This window comes from Diabrotica undecimpunctata, unplaced genomic scaffold, assembly GCF_040954645.1.
Source record: "Diabrotica undecimpunctata isolate CICGRU unplaced genomic scaffold, icDiaUnde3 ctg00002074.1, whole genome shotgun sequence".
Taxonomy (NCBI): Eukaryota; Metazoa; Arthropoda; class Insecta; order Coleoptera; family Chrysomelidae; genus Diabrotica; species Diabrotica undecimpunctata.
Genome location: NW_027313128.1, coordinates 1 through 17,877, shown reverse-complemented (window position 1 = coordinate 17,877; position 17,877 = coordinate 1). Strand labels below are relative to the sequence as shown.

Sequence of the window (17,877 nt, the reverse complement as noted above, 5' to 3'; positions counted from 1 at the left end):
TGTAGCAATTTAAACAATTATTATAAATCAAAATATCTTAATTTTGATTAACATTACTTACATTGAGTTTAACCCTTTAACAAAACAGAATTTAAAATTTTGGTTATGTACCAATTGACAGAAAATGATAATACTGACTGTTATATATCGAAATGAAATATTAAACTTTTCTGAATTATTAATTAATTATCAAGATTAACTTTATTTAAAAGAAAACTCAAATATGACAATTAGCTGATCCATAAAACTTACATTTATTTATAATTTTTTTATTTATCATGGAGGCAAATCTTAGTATATTAATGAAGAATGTTTATTTTACTTAGAAAAATTTAACAAAAACTACCTTGCTTCACTGGCTGTGTATTTCTTTTTAAGTTATTAAGAAAGATTATTACCTTGGAATTGGATACAAAACAAACACACTGTTCCATACAAACTGCAAATAAGCTTATTTGAGGCCCATGTAGACAGAAATTGGACAAATCTTGGGGAGGTTAAACATCGAATTGGGCTTCAGGTTATCTTGGATGATAAGAAAATGTATTCTTTAAAACACGGCTACTTAATTGTTACCTAAAACCATGTGGACTTCTTAAAACCTCGGAAACACTGCTTTTCAAAACCCTTTCCACTGACTACAGCTTCCAACAAAATGGTGATTAACTAACTTACTAAACAAAGACTGCCAAATAGCATTTTAAGATTAAATTCACCTCCTTCTAACTCATTTAATTAAACAAAAGTTTTGCCGGTTTTGCAAAACAGTGCGAGTATCAAGGAATAGTATGGTACAAATAAAGAAGTGCTGGAAAGGCTTGGTAAAGAAACAGAATTAATCACCACTATACAAACAAGAAAACTGGAATACCTACGCCACCTAATGATATGACCATAATGATGCAATTTTGAGACTCATAATACAGGGAAAAATTCAAGAAACAAAATGTGTTGGACGGAGGCAGAATGCTTGGTTATAGAATCTACGTAATTGGTGTCAATGCACATCTATTGATTTGTTTAGAGCAACAAGTTTAAATAAAAATAGCTATTATGATTGCCACCCTCTGTAGGGAGACGGCACTGTAAGAAGAGGAAGGTTGCGGATTAGGTTCAATGGCATTTTGGTTATCCATATTGCTTTCATTCGAAAAATGGGTATCCGTAATGGCACTGTCAAAATGATTGCACAGCCAAGTGTTAAAATGTGCTTCAAGTTTGCTCTTTGAGCTTTAAGTTTGAGTATTTATGTAATATGCTTACTAGACAGGGATGATAATACTATGCCCCGTTTACGTTTATTACTAAATAGGGATTCCTACGGAGTGTTTGGCTGTGGCAAGGGTTTCCGTGTATTATCTTAAAATATTTCCACATGAAGCACAGTCAAGTATGACTCTATTACTCCGAACTTCGTACCTATATTTCTACTAAGCGGTTCCTATAAACTTTTGGAGAAACTTATTTTGATTCAGATAGATTTATAACAGAATCGCTGGCAGTCTCTTACAAAAACGACCTGTAGAGCAAGCCGGTTTTAACCCCAATGGATCTGTTGCTATTAGGTATTAGCACAAACAACTTCACCTCACACATCTTTGTGGTTTGTTGACCTAACAGCAGCTTATTACAGTGGGGAGAAAAGGTCTCAGAGTACTCACGTTAACTTCCATTTAGCTTTATTTTATAATATTTATGTCTAGTCGTCAGAGATTTAACTATATCCACAAGGAAAATAATTCCTGCAGCTGGCTGTATAACACGTATAACAAAAAGAGGTTAGTCTTTGTATGTGGGTATATTTTATTTTATAAAAACCCTTAAAAGGGTAACATTAAAAGCACGAACGTTTTCGGAACAACTGTTCCATCATCAGGTTAAAATACAGGTTACCATGCCTGAGCCACCAAAATATTTGGGTAAAAACCCTTTAAAAATGTAATGTGTTACCAAAGATTGTACATGATGTTAATAATATTATATGATGTTTAATATTTTAATTAAATTTTACTTCAGGTAACATACACCCATGCTTAAGTGAGTTCCAGTGTCCGGCGAGTAAACCTCTTCAAACGGACTTCGGCTGGTAACTCCAGCCAGAGTTACCAGCCGAAGTCCGTTTGAAGAGGTTTACTCGCCGGACACTGGAACTCACTTAAGCATGGGTGTATGTTACCTGAAGTAAAATTTAATTAAAATATTAAACATCATATAATATTATTAACATCATGTACAATCTTTGGTAACACATTACATTTTAAAGGGTTTTTACCCAAATATTTTGGTGGCTCAGGCATGGTAACCTGTATTTTAACCTGATGATGGAACAGTTGTTCCGAAAACGTTCGTGCTTTTAATGTTACCCTTTTAAGGGTTTTTATAAAATAAAATATACCCACATACAAAGACTAACCTCTTTTTAGAGATTTAACATCTAAAAGGCATACTAACGAACTTAATTTTGCTTAGAATGTCATTTTTGGGGTAAAAAGCAAAAAATCCATTTACGAAGAATCGGTACACCGTAAAAATAATCATCGGTACACAAATAAAAAATGTGGCTGAGATAATTTTGAACAAAAATGTTCTGTTGTGTATTTGTATAAAAGGAACCGATCTCCCAGATGGAAATTCCATTGTTGAAGCCTGCTCTTATAGCAACTTATAGCACGAAATTTCGATTTTGAGTTATGGCAACAAATTTGAAATATGCCTAAAAAACACAGAATTTAAACTTTTACTTAACAAACGATCGCACGTCACGGAAATGCCTCTGCGAATATGGTATTAGATGGAGTTTGTAGCTGATATTATTGTTGACTTTCGCAAAACGTACTTGTCTAAGTGAAAGTTTAAATTCAGCGTTTTTATGACATATTTTAAATGCCTCACATTTTTTACCAAAATTCAAAACCATAATTATATGCTATAGGTTTTAAATACTAGGCTCCAACAAAAGAAATTTTATCGTAACCGGTCAATGAAAGTGATGAATTTTATTGATCTTATAAGAATTATAAAAAATGTATAAATCGTGCAACGTTTACTTATTTAATACCTTTATAAAAACTGACTTTATTTGCAACAAAATACAAAAATGGCATAGAAAATCTACACTCTTCTCCTTTAAAAGGCATTTTAATGTTTGTCGATAGACTATTATCAAAAGATATCAAATTTTTACCGTGGAGTTGATACAAATTTTAATTAAAATTGATTTTGCCCTCGTACCTGTCATTCAAAATCGCTGGTAACTTCAGGCATTGTTTCTGAGAGAACCTTTATTCTACACAAAAAGTAAAATAAATAATTATAATTTAAAACTATCTTAGCTACATTTTTTATTTAAAACATTTTTTTCTACGGCGTTCAGATTCTTAATAAATCGATGTTTTCCATTTCCTCCCCCTACGGGGAGGGTTTTAGGGGAAAGCTAGGGAGTAGGAGTGAAAAACTTTTTTGAATTATTTTTTTTTTGATCCCAAAATTAACATTTTCAGTAAAATTGAGTTTGTTCGTATTATTTTTAGAGGTTCAGTGTCATTTTCGCCTCTGATGACTGGAGTATATGTATTTTCTATATTGTTTTGATGTTTATTAAAACTTCCTACACATATCGTTTTTGTTATCGCTTTATATTATAAAGTACTTTTTTAAAGTGAATACATATTAAGTTACTATATAATTAATTTGGAGGTTGCCCCGTGTACTTTCAACACTTTTCAATATGTATGTTGCAATTATTTGCGATATTATTAAAATTCTCTAGTTAAAAAAAACATTTTTAAAAAAAATTATAACAAAGAACACATAAATGCTTTTATGTCATACTAGTTTATTATTGTGTTTTTATTGCTTAGTTACCAACTACGTAATAGTGTACTTTATACCCTCGCGGGCATAAAGTGTACTTTATGGCCCGCACGGGCGTAAAGATACAAACAAAAAGATAACTTATTAGAAACATCTTTATTTAACAACATTTCAAAACAATTAGAATTCACATAAAACTGGCAATTCTGAAAGGATCCGGTGATATTTAGATTACATTAGGATCTCAAAAATACGAGTATCTTGCATTTTCACGGTTTTAGTTTGACAGCATTTCCGTAGCGTAACAACACGGACGATAGAATGTCTACTAGTAAATATATTGTCAAAATAAAATCGAATTTTCGGATTTTTTAGAACATATTTAGTTGTAAATGCAATATCGTACTAGTATGACATAAAAGTTTGTATGCACCGCGGATATTAATAGATGTATATGCCCTCGGGCGACTTACAAACCCTCGGGCCAAAGGCCCTCGGGTTCGTAACATCGTCGCCCTCTGGGCGTAAACATTTATTTAATACCCTTGGTACATAAATAACTATTAAGGCAGTATAGTATCTTGTTAAATTATATATAACCATATCGCTTTTTTATTTAGTTTATTATATTCACTGTTTTCGACTAATATGAAATATTACTTCAGGGCTAAATAAAGTTTATTTATTTAGCAAATTCCCATCGATAAACATAAGCACGTGTTGATATTCGCTATCAACACGTGGCTATTAAGAGGCTATTAAATATAATTTATTGCCTTAAGCCAGACAGATTCTCATGTTACAGATCTAAACTTGCTGGTCTGTTTAAATTCAAATTGTAGCGTGTTGCTTTTTTATTCAAAATGTTTACTTTGTTATATATCTCTCAGTAATATTTTATTTTAGCACATTTTCCTTTCATTCTTTTCCTTATTTTATTACGAAAACGGCTCATTTATACGACCTACCTAGTATTTGTCTCAGTATCGACAATAAAATTTTTCACTCTAGTAACAATACAAACAGCGCAGGTCAAGTGTCTTCCATAACCGCCTCTATCAAGCGATCAGTGCATTCAGAACGCTAAACGTGGTAGTGTGTATGTCATCCCAATGAATTTTATAACGTTAGTAACAAAAAATTTTCACTTCATATAACTGTTCCTTTTTGATAACTATATTATATAATCGTGCTATTAGCACATATTTTTGAATATTATTCTATTTGGGACATTATTCAATGGAGTATAACTGATTAACAAAAATAAATAGGTTTCATTTCTAACCTTAAATAATTATGTGTCTAATGTCCAACAATGAACCAAAGTCAAGTAGTACACAGTGAACCATGGTTCACTGTGTACTACTTGACCAGTGAACATGGTGAACCATGGTTCACTGTGTACTATCATGGTTCACTGTGTACCACTTTAATATAGATATTGATAATGAAGTAATGTTTATTTATTTATTTTACACCATGGCCCGGAAATATACCCCCCAAAAAATAGGAACTCACACAAAACATGGCGGCAGCTTTGGAGCTTATTGACACTGGAGAGACAATCAGAAAAGCTGCTAAAATTAGAGGAATTCCCTATCATACTCCAAGGTATTATCTAAAAAGTAAAAATGCAGGAGGACAGGATATTTCGTTAGTTCCCAACTATAACGTGAATCAAATTTTCAATGGCGATCAAGAGGAAACCCTGATAAACTATCTTAAAGAGTGTGAATGTCTATTTTATGGATTAAGTAATATAGACTGTCGCAAATTAGCTTATGAGACTGCAATAATAGATAAAATAAAGGTCCCAAATTCCTGGATACGAAACAAAATAGCAGGGGTTGAATGACTTAGATCATTTCAAAAGCGTTATTCCGATTTAACCCTGAGAGCACCAGACAGTTGCAGCTTGGCCCGAGCAACGGGCTTTAATCGTCATAACATCGATAAATATTTTACGAATCTTGAAGAGGTTCTGAAGCGTCATCCCAATTTCAGTAATGGAACACGTATTTATAATTTAGAAGAGACACAAACGACGACTGTTCAGAAACCTCCGAAAGTCCTGGCACCAAAAGGAATAAGATGTTTTTAGAAAGTTACAAGTGGCGAGAAATGAACGTTATGCAATACATGTGCTATAATATGTGCTAATGGGTAATCACTTCCCCCTGTTATCATGTTTCCTAGAAAAATTTTAAGAGTTATATGATTAAGATTACTCCACCAGGCACGCTGGGTTTGGCCGCTCCAAGCGACTGGATGAATTCAGAATTATTCCCAGTATTTTTAATCATATATTTAAGTAATTTACTTAAAACATTTCATAAAATGTACTTCATTTTCAAGAGACAATCCTTCCTTACTGATACTTGATAATTATGAATCACACCTGTCTGTATGTAGAATATTTAGAATTATCAAAAGCAAACAGTGTTACAATTCTTACTTTCCCCCTTCCCCCCCATCCCATTCGTCCCATAAAACATAACTTCTTGATTTGGGATTATTTAAACCATTTAAAAGTTTTTACAAAGCTAGCATAGATAGCTTGGATGATGAGAAATCCAGCTTAACCGATATCCATTTATGATGTGGGAGAACTCATCGGCGTAGCATATTTGAAGGCCATGACACCTAAATCGATACCAAATAGTTTCAGAAAAATGATTTTTACTGAAATTGACATCTTACCGAGCACAGTAACTGATCGTCCACAAATTGAGGAAGTTGGCAGTTTACAAGTTGAAGACGTTCATCATTTACAAGATGAGGATATCGTTGGTCCACAAGTTGAGCAAGGAAATCGCGGTCCGCAATTCAATGAAACTCATTATAGTCAAGATATAGAAAACGCTGACACTCAAAATACTTTAAGAAATAGCAAGGAATTTATACCACCAGCAGAATTCCGCCCACCTTTAAAAACTCAACCAAGGAAAACTGTAGGCAAAATAGAAAAAAGGTTAAAAGTATCATAGCAACAGGCACTCCAGAAAAATAAGAGATTAAAAGAGAAAAAATGAAAAAATAGAAACAAAGAAATGTAACAAAAAAGGAAAAAAAGTAGTGAGAAAAGTGTTATAAGACGCTTCCGAGTCCGAATCTGATGGTTCTATGATCTTGGAAAGTGATATTGTTATGTCAGACGAAATTTTAGATGAGGAAAATATGCAAAGCACTATAGAAGGGTTGGGGACGTCTTATGAGGGATCCTGTTGAGGGAGAGTTTGTTTTGGTACAATTTCAGGGAAAAAAGGATATAATTTACTACATTGCAAAAATGTTAACAATCGATGATACATATTGCGACGTTAGTTTCTTGAGAAAGGAGAGTTCATCACAATATTGTTTCATTTTGCCTGATATTCCTGATATTATATCTACCGTTTTCAAATGTGACTTGAAAATGATATTACCAAAACCTTTGGATCATCCTAGCACCTCAAGGAGCAAGACTTCTTTTTATTCTTTTAAAATAGACTTTACATATCTCAATATTCGGTAATGCGTAACTACGCTTTTCTTTTTTAATGTTAAGTAAAATATTTCTTATTTGTTCATATTAGATCCAAAATGTAGAAAAATGTTATGTTAGGTTAAATAATTTTATTTGGTTTTGTTAATAATATGTTTAACATCGAAATATATTACAAATTGTTTGTAAATTTACAAGAAATATCTTTTTGTTTATATATTTGTTTTATTTAGGTGTATGATTCACTGTGTACTGGCGAGTGGTTTACTGTGTCCACAACATAGTGCACAGTGAACCATTCAGGCTATTATGTAAATAGTATCTTATATACATAAAAATAATTGTCAAGTAGTAAAATCATAATACAGATAAAGGATTAATATGTTATCTTTCTGTTAAATAAGTTTTCTGAAATATTAAAATTTACATAAAGTAGCACTAAACATCTATACAAAAAGTGGTTCACTGTAGGACAGTTTACCCTACCTTATTTTTTCAGATGTAGTTTACAAATTTTGGGTTAATATTCCCTTTATTCGGCAAAATAGTAATAGGGAGTTTAACTTCCTGAAAATTTTGGTTTCGGGGTAATTTTTGGAAGTAAAACACGAATGGAAAGTTAATTTTTCGATATCGTTATTGAGTCAGCCACAAATGGAAATGGAGAATGCCGGCCATACTTCCGGTATATCGTTCTAGAGGGAAAAATAAACTAGTGCTTTTTTGTTGCTTATATAAACATTTAAATTTTTATTAATATAAACTTGATTAAAAAAATTAACAGGTAAATACTAATAAACGAAATACATTAACGACGGACGTGGTTTACGACCTGAAATCCATTCAGGAACATGATCTACTCCATCGTAACGTACCTCTTCAACAGGTACTTTATACCAGCATTATTACTATTAGTAGTGAGCGGTGAATATAAAGGTCGACCAATGTGTCCTTTCCTAAAAGAAGAGCACAGACCTTAAGCAATTTTCACACGAAATTAGAATAGTCTCATGTTTTTTTCTTGTGAAGCTCCTTCTTCTTTGAAATCTGTTTTCGCAGCATCTTCATTTTATGATCTGCGATACAAAATGAACGCATTTGTGACAGCTATCCATAAAATGGTAAAAGATGGGTGTCATTACATCCATTGTTTTAATGCGCAGTCCACTTCGTCCCATATGAGAGTCCATGAGGTCAACTTCTCCCATATGCGAATTGTACTCACAAATTATTTGAGGGTAATCGACATTAATGTATTCTTTCTTTTTTTGTCGTAAGGAGTCGTTTTTGCTATCTGTTTGACTGTATTCACTTTCTGAAATGCTTGAACCCCAACGTAAGTTGAATAAACTTTTACGTTCTTGGTATCTTTCCAGAGAACAGTGGTAAGGTCCACACCATATGCACAACCCATATACTCCACTGCATAACTCCGTTCTGCGTCTTTGATTTCTCTATCTATATTCAGCGGAAGTTTAAAATTGGGAAATCGATTTGCACGTGGTTGTCCCCAGCCCAAAGATTCCACGAGCTAGTAAATAAACTAGAAGAGAAAACGATGTGAAAAATTGTCACAATATACGATATGGTTTTTGAAATTTAAAATTTTTTGTGACAACCGAATAAGAACGTTGCTGGTAGCTCCTAGGTCTGGTGTTCATAGCACGATGATGTTATATCCAGCACTATTATATATCTCAAGTTGATACGAATATCCCGTGGTGTCGCACAATGCAAACAACTTTATTCCCCAATTATGGGACTTGTTCGGCGTTTACTGGCGTAAATGGTGCACTATTTTTGTGCACCAAGCCATATTTGCTCGTCAACAAATAAGCACACATACTTTGGAATGGAATTAAAGCGTTTATTTAAAATATTGTCAAATCTTCTGATTTTAAAAAGCGAATCATGTCCAGGTTGTCCTCTTTAAATACGCTCCGCTTCATTAGCAAAACAAAAATATTTATTTATCCATTATATTTCTTCAATGGCATTCACTGAGGAATTTGTCTTAATCCGAATTCTCCCCAGTGTGACTCCATGTTGGGATAACGAAAAATGGACATGTATAATAGAATTTCGACGTATCGTCGAATCTGCACCGCATCAACGTTTATGTTTTTCAAACATGCGTTCTGATTGGTTTCACAAACAATCAGGTCAATGAGTTCATCTGTAAAAAAATAACAAAAATACTGTTCATTGGTGTCTTCAGATTTTTTACAGTAATTTTTGCCGATTGCATTCAAGCCTTAAAGTAAAAAGAGAAAATTTAGTCTTGTATTATCCGTGTTTTATTAGCATACCTGTGCCAGTGAAGCCACCCGCTGATGGTACTATTTGTAGTCCCGTAGCTTCTACAATTGGTAACGGGGATCTGGGTCTTTTCTTTGGTTTGAATTTAGTGGTTGTTGCTAGTTGTATGGAAGGTAGTGAAATTGGTTCTTTTGATGCTAACGATACGGGTGATACCGAAACGTCCATTTGAGTATCCGGATCAGTTGTTGAAACTTCTGGTCAATGATATTTTTACGTGAACAAGCACAAATCATCTTATCGTTCTCGGCTGTGAGCATATCCACCTTGTAGTCATAATCTGGATCGGCTATGCTATCATCATCATCTTCGTAAGTAGTAGAGTAGATTTCACGATCTCGTCGATATGTCCATCGGTTATTGTGGAAAGATCGTATTCTGTCCGTTTTTCCGCGTCTGTCAGCTTGTGATCCCTTTTCGCATAATACTTTCTTCGTCTTTACGATCTACTCTTTTCCATGTTTTACGATAGAAAGAAAAAAATGTATAAATAATAAAAGTATAAATAATATAAATATGTACTTTTATTCGAATACGCGACTTATTTTACCATACACTGAGAAGCTGGCCAAAAGGCGGGTATCACTCAACATTCAAAAAACAGCACTTATTTTGTACTTTTCATCAAATACGCTAGCAAACTATCAAACAAATACTTTAAGTACTTACCAAAAAATATGAAATCAATTGGGCAACTAGAACTATTTTATTTTACGGTTCCATTATACGTGTTCCAGAGCAATAATTTCTACGTACAATTCACCTGCATGCTTCTACGAAACTGACCATATTGCCTTTTTAAACTTTATAAATATTATTAATATTTTATATAATTTACAGATATTGATCAAACGATGTACTACTGGTTAAATACAGCAGAAATGAGGCTGATAATGAGTGAGACGTTGAACTCAGCAACCATAAAGAAACTGAGAGATATTAGGCCTGTGCCAAACAACTTTGCGCTCTTTGCATCAACACAAAACATGAACAAGCTTGTTAAGACGGTAAAAGTGTTTTTAAACTTTACAATTTTCAACACAAAAGTATTAAACAAATTACTATTTGTTTTTTTAATTTTTATGGTGGTTTATTTAAAATGTGATTTTCTATAAACGATATGTTCTTTACCCCTGAATAACAATATTTCTTTGATAAAACAAACCAACTTATTCTCATAACAACCAGTAGTGTAGTGAAAAACCTTAGATTTTTGTAGAAATATCTCCGGAAGTTTGTTTATAACTAGAAGTTGGATATGTGTATTTAAATATCGGCTTAAACCATTCTACGTCTTCTGAATTCGGATCTCCAATCACTTCAATCATGCCAGTCATCTTCTTCTATGCCGCGAACTTTCAAATCTTCATTCTGCTTCGTTTCTCCAACTTCGTCGTTGACTTTCGCATTTTCTTCTTCCACCCGATTTTTGTTCTATAAATTGTTTGGAAAGACCTATATCGGGCACTATTTGTATATGTCCAAACCAGATAAATTCATGTCACATAGGATTGTCACCTCTGAGATGTGGTGTAGTAGTTTAATCGTGGACTATGCTCCACCACATGCATACCAACATAGCGTCAATGGATCTTTTGGTAAGCTAGTACAGTATACCGAAGATTATAGACAACCAATAATTCTCTCCAAATTTCAGTCTGACGGATACTCTAATCCTACGACACAGTAATTTACGATTTATCTGAGTGTTTACTTCTAAAACTTTGTATGAATATCATTCTTTTAGTAGTAATATTTCAGCAACTTATTTAATTTTAGTTTAATGAATATTTTAACTCACTGAGTCATTTCCTTTAATTTCTTAAGAGATATCTCTAAAATCCTTTATATATTATTGTGTTAATAATAATAATATTATTGCCCTAAATGCAGTATACCAGCTAAAGAAAGTCCAGGGGTATGAATGTACATCTGCACCAATTGGACCCATGACATAAACTTTTTCAAAAAGGACGATTTAACTGATAGGCATAATGCCGTAAAGCCCCACGTTGGGCGCCAATGTGTAGCAAGAGAATATTGAGCTCCAATTGTGTAGCAGTAGATAGTTGAGCTCTCTTGTTTAGTGGTTTCGACTAGGTATAGGTACTTTCTTGTCTTAATATTAAATGGTAACGAGAAAATCTGCTAAATGAGGACAAACATAAAAGACAATTCATTTACCATTTTTGTTACTATCCAAAAAGTAAGTTTTATGCCTATGCTTTACAATAATAAAATAAAAGATCAATTCTGCTCAAATAGTTATTTAAATAAATTAATAGTGGATTTTGTGATACTTATGTTTAGAAAATTAGGAATGTTGGGAAAAACAATACAAGAAAGAAGGACAAATAAAGAGTGAGACTTAAACGGAAATGCAAGAAAGGCCTGGTTCAGTGAAGTGAGATACTATTGAAAAATTAACTACAAAATAAGAAGTCAGCTATGTTGAACTACAAAGCACTTATTAAAACAACTAACAAGTTTTCTAACTGTAAAACTAAAAACAGATTACATTAAGGAAAATAATACAAAAATTTGGAAAATCAAAGTAAAATCAATAACCTAATAAAAATTATAACTACCATGATTACAGAAACAAAGCGATTTAGCAGGGTACTCTGAGATAGCGCGGAACTACATGTATATCAGTACCCTATAATCTTCTTCTTCTTCCTTCTTGTCTGTAGGCTTTAAAGCCTGTTTCTTCTTCAATATTAGCCTCCTACATTGGTTAAATTATTGCACCATCTTTTTCTTGGTCTGCCAATACTTTTTCGTCCATTTGGTGACTTATCTCGTACCATTCGTACTAACCTATCCTCTGTCATTCTACTAATGTGTCCGTTCCACTTATGTTTCCGTTTTGTCACCCATCCATTATGTCTTCTATATTGCATACTCTTCTTATGTTTTCGCGTCTCTCCCTATCCAACAGACTTTTCCCTGATATTCGTCGGAGTATTTTCATCTCAGTTGTTTCTAGTAGTCGTCTCGTTTTAGATGTGTCAGGTCTTGTCTCCGCCGTGTATGTTAATATAGGTCTAATTGCTGCTTTATAGATTCTTGTTTTGTGTTTTGTCTTAGGTGTTTGTTCTTCCAGATTGTATCATTAAGAGATACCGTCGCCTTACTTGCTTTTAAGATTTGTTGTCGTACTTCTTCTTTAACATCTCCGTAACTAGTTATATCTATTCCCAGATATCTAAACCTTGCTTTCTGCTTTATTATTTTCCCACCAATTTCGATTTTACATCGTAGTGGGTATTTAGATGTCATAAATTTGTTTTTTTTCTGCTGATATTATCATATTGTATTTCTTGGCTGTTGTATTGAAGATATGTGTTAATCTTTGGAGCTCTTCTTTTATCTAAGCGATTAATGCGGCGTCGTCTGCATAACATATTATTTGAATTTCTTTGTTCCCCATTCTGTAACCATGACCTTTACGTACTGCTTGTATTATTTTATTTATTATTATATTAAAGAGAAGTGGGCTTATCGAGTCACCCCGTCTGACTCCGCTTTGTACTGGTATACACTGTGTTAGTTTTCCATTTATCTTTGTCTATAATATTCAATTATGTAAGTAGATGTTTTCAATGTTTTGTATAATATTGATTGATATGTTTCTTTTATACAGTAGGTGTAAGACGTCTTCGACTTGGATGCGATCGAAAGCCTTTGTCAGCTCTATAAAACCTGCTGGTTTATTGTACTCGATGCCCATTTCTGTGATTTGTCTTAGTACAAATACGGTGTCTACGCAGAATCTTCGGGATCTGAATCCTTGTTGTTCATCTGATACAGTTGTTAGTTTATTGATTTTGTTGGTTAGGACTTTTGTGGTAAGCTTAAGTGCGGTGTTTAGTAGATTTATACCTCTATAATTTTTGGGATCTCCTTTCTTGAACATTGGTATCATTATGCTGTTTCTCCATGCGTCTGGTATCTTGCAGTGCAATATTAGTTGTTGTATAAGTTTTGTCATGCCTGCCTTTTTATTCGGGCTTAGGACATGAACGCGGCTTCTGAACTACTCAATCCGCCCAGTCCTCTTGCTCATAACCCCCAGGCAGAGTTACCCTATAATCGATACTGCAAATTATGTATATATCCTCTATATACATTCAATTAAATTAAGTTATTACTCAGAATAGCACCAGAAAAATTGTGTAAAGAAAATCCAGACGCATTTACGTTTGCTTGGAATATATGTTTAAAAGAAGAATCGTATTGGCTGGCAGATAAATCGAACGTATCAATGTAAAAAGAGGAAAAAGATAGAGGCAGAGAGAGACAATCTGTTTGGGAAATTTCTATAAAATTTGGTTTATTAGTTTTTACACATTATATAAGTATAACGTAAAGTATACCCAACCCCTACAATGCGAAACTTGCTTTATACTGTATAAAGATAACATAAATTAACATAAAAATGAAATATTGATTTACAATTAGTACCTGTATTTACTTAACTTTGTAATGATAGATAACATTAAAGAAAAGCATTCTTTTAAAAAGTCTTTAGATTATGTGTAAATTTATGTTATACTAATTATTATGCATTTACAATATAGTGCAACCAGTTACACAACGGGTTCTAGTACCTATAGTATTTGATTTTTAGGCAGTACAAGAAAATATAGTCAAACTTCCCGAACGATGGAACTTGGTTTTCCTGGACTTCGAATTCCAAAAATTTGACCAGTCTTTAATTGCAAACAAACCTATCAACATTCTAAATGTCGCACTGGAGATATGTTGCATACTTACCGAGCAAAGCAGCCTATGCGATTGTCCGAATGATTTCAACCTTAGACAGCAATTTTTCCGACGAGTTTTGTACTTGATTTTGAGTTCCGTTGAGGAGATGATGGCTGAAGGAATCGAGTTTCCCGTTTTTAATTGTGACGAACCGCAGTCCGGGGAACAGATCCAGAAAGTGTTTGAAGATTTGATGACCAATAATATTGAGAACGATAACTTACTTGTCTACAATAGTTCAAGAGTATCAATGAAAACTTACGGTTACTTTAAAGTTGTTAGAAATAATAGTATGGATATACTTGCTAAATATGATGATGGAGTTGTACATATGTTGGACAACAATACCATAAAGCCTTTAAGAGCATTCTATGGCATTGGAGTAACGCACGTGAGTATATTATTCTCAGGACATATAAATTGGCATGTTTAACACGGTTCAAAAGTATATAGGATGTTAGGCTATTAGATATTAGTTATACATAAATATATCCATATATATATATATATATTAAACCTAAAGTTAAGATTAATACTATTACAAGAATTAATATTAAACAGTCTTCCAGGTTGAACCGCGTCGATTGTTATTGCGCCGAGCTTTCGACATCCTCTTCGATTTCTTCTTCAGGGTTTCCGAGGTCTCAGTCTCTTGGGCCCCCAGACACTGCTACACTGGTCACTAACCAATGCATTATTGGTGAGAAGGCATGAAGAGACCATCTCTCCTAAACCATTAACCGCTTTATTGCAGAGCGCTATGAGAAACATTAATTGGAAAATATTGGATTTTACATCAATAGGAAGTTTCTTCAGGTTTTCACACGACATAGTCCTTCTCAAGACTTTTAGAGCTTTTATACCTGAGTCGGTCTTAAAATTAACCTTTCCAAAGTACAATACATGACCAACCTTGTACTAGCCAAAAACATTTCAACTAATAACACGCAAATTAAACAAAATACCTATAAGTACCTGAGCCGCGAGATTAAATAAGAAAGACGCCATCAAACAATAGAGTTAAACAGGAGAATAGGACTTACATGGGCAGCTTACGAAAAACTGAGACTTCTAGAGAATCTTTAGATCAGATATTCGAATGTGGTTGAAAAAGAAGGTCTTTGATCAATGTACACTTCCAGTTCTAACGTATGGAGCAGAAACATTGACTCTTGCCATAAAAGTACTCAATAAGATACAAGAGGCACAGAGCAATGGAGAGGTAAATGTTGAATATATCCTTCAAAGGCAGAGTTTCAAATCAAATAATTAGAACAAAAACTGGTGTTACGGACGCAAATAAAAGAATTACAACGCTTAAATGGAACTGGGCAAGACATGTTGCCAGAGTCGGAGATGAAAGATAGACCAAGAAAATTTTAGAATGGAGACCTAGACACGATGCTTATCGTAATAGAGGACATCCCTCAACAAGGTCAGACAATATCAAGCACATCTAGCACAACTGGATTCAAGGTGCTTAAGATCGGATGAACTAGAATTATTTACGGGAGACCTATTTCAGAAGTAGACTCAAAACATCTAATAATGATGCTATGGAAAATACGTTACAGAAGAGATAGAACTGGATCATATACAAAGAGTAAATTATATGACGAGAGAAATATAGAGATGAGGTAGACCATCAACGCGGTGGACGGAAGTTATAAAGAGCGTTAATAAATGGATGTATACGGCACAATATCATAACTGAGACAACTGAGGAAAGCTCGTATTCAGAAGGGGGTACTACAAGCTGTGTCATAATGATGACACAAATATCCGCAAATCTGCGAAAAACAAAAAAAACAAATAAATAATCTTATTTGTTTAAGACAGCGACCTTAGAGATAAATAGATTTAAATATACCAATATTCGTCGATAAATCCTGCAAATTTAACATGCATTAGTGGTTTAATGTAAATTTGTTTACTAATAATAACCCAATTAGTATCTAATTAAGATTCACGTAAAAAGTTTGGGGAATTTTGACACTCCATTAAAAGTCGAATACTTAGAAATGTATTATAATTATTTTCATTAGTATATCTTAGTTAAAATGTTATGCAAATAATTGTAAATTGCTTTTATTTAGTCATATCATAAATCTTATTAGTTAGAGTGCCCGTCTGCAAAAAACTGTCTCTCCAAACTTTGATTATCGCTTAGTCAGGCCGAGTCTGACACAAAAACAGAAAAAAATAAGGTGCCAACGAAGAAATAAATAATGCAGTCACACTATTATCCTAATACGCTGATCAGCTTAAGTCACTAACTTCCTAATGTCCTAATCAGCTTAAGATGGAATACTGGTAGTTCTGTTATGACATTGTGAAGACACACTCAACTTCTAATACGGTGATTGGCTTGGGTCACTAATTGCCTTATATGGTCACGAGTAGTTCGGTGATGACACATAAACACAGCGGAACGAGAGATAATAATTTAGTGTGATTTAATTATGACCATTGTGAACGAGTTTGATTTAATTTAATAAAATAGCTATATTTACGTAAATACGTGTTTTAACTATTTTAATAGACGATACTATTTTAATAGACGATATCAGAAGTGTGTTAAAGAACCTACAGTAGAATTTAGTGAACTGTTTTTAATGTTAAGTGATTGAAAGTGTCCAAAATGCCGAAAAGGAAAAAGTCCAAGCGAAATAGTAGTTCCAGTAGTGAAACCACAACAATTTCGTCTACCGATTCTTCGCCGAGAAGGGAGTAAAGGTATACAAAAACGAAAAGAACACGTAGAATGAAGTAAGTGTACTTAAAGGTTTTTACTAGTCGATATGGAAGAGAAATTTTAATAAATCATACACGTAAAATGTATTAAAGACACTTATCACCTTTTTACTGAATATGGTTTGCAGTAGTAGAAATATATTGTTGTCCGGCATAATAATATATGTGGGCTTACTTTGTTTTACATGCAACAGAACTTTAATTTTATGGAAGTAAGTAGCGATATATTGTTTTATTTGAAAACGAAAAGTTGATTAGGTGTAACTTATTTGTTTATTACACAAATTATCTGCTGAATGGTAAGTCGTATCATTTATTTGGTTTTACCTGTATGTAGAGCGGAAAAAGCTGAGAATTTTGGTATACTTAACTCAATATTTTAAAATTTGTCATTTACCTGGTTTTCGCAGTATACCGACGATATTTCAAGCGATTTCTAAGCTTAAAAGTACCGCTAAAACATGGTACGCTAGTTTTATTGAAAATGAAGTTGCATGGTCTCAATTTTCTTGGGCAGAATGGAGATCAGTGTTAGAAAATACTTTTCAAAGTACACGAAATACTTATGATCTTTTTATGGACCTAGCCCATCATAAACCAACAGAGGGTTCTTCATTATATGAATTTTATTTTGAACATTTAGCAAAAATTAATAAACTTAAAGTAAATTTTTCCGAGTCAGATAAGATTTCTTTAATAATTATTGCTATTGGAGACGAACACTCTGAGATAGCGCG

At 33.3% G+C, this 17,877-nt stretch overlaps 1 protein-coding gene across 1 annotated transcript; it reads left to right on the top strand.

Annotated features, from left to right (window-relative positions):
- Positions 1-6,485: 6,485 nt before the first annotated feature.
- On the top strand, positions 6,486-14,777 carry LOC140431824 (uncharacterized; the record flags this gene model as incomplete). Its single annotated transcript, XM_072519703.1, has 4 exons — positions 6,486-6,784; positions 9,602-9,765; positions 10,457-10,623; positions 14,250-14,777. Coding segments are annotated over exons 1-4 (1,158 nt in total), but the record flags the coding sequence as incomplete, so codon positions are not given.
- Positions 14,778-17,877: the final 3,100 nt, after the last annotated feature.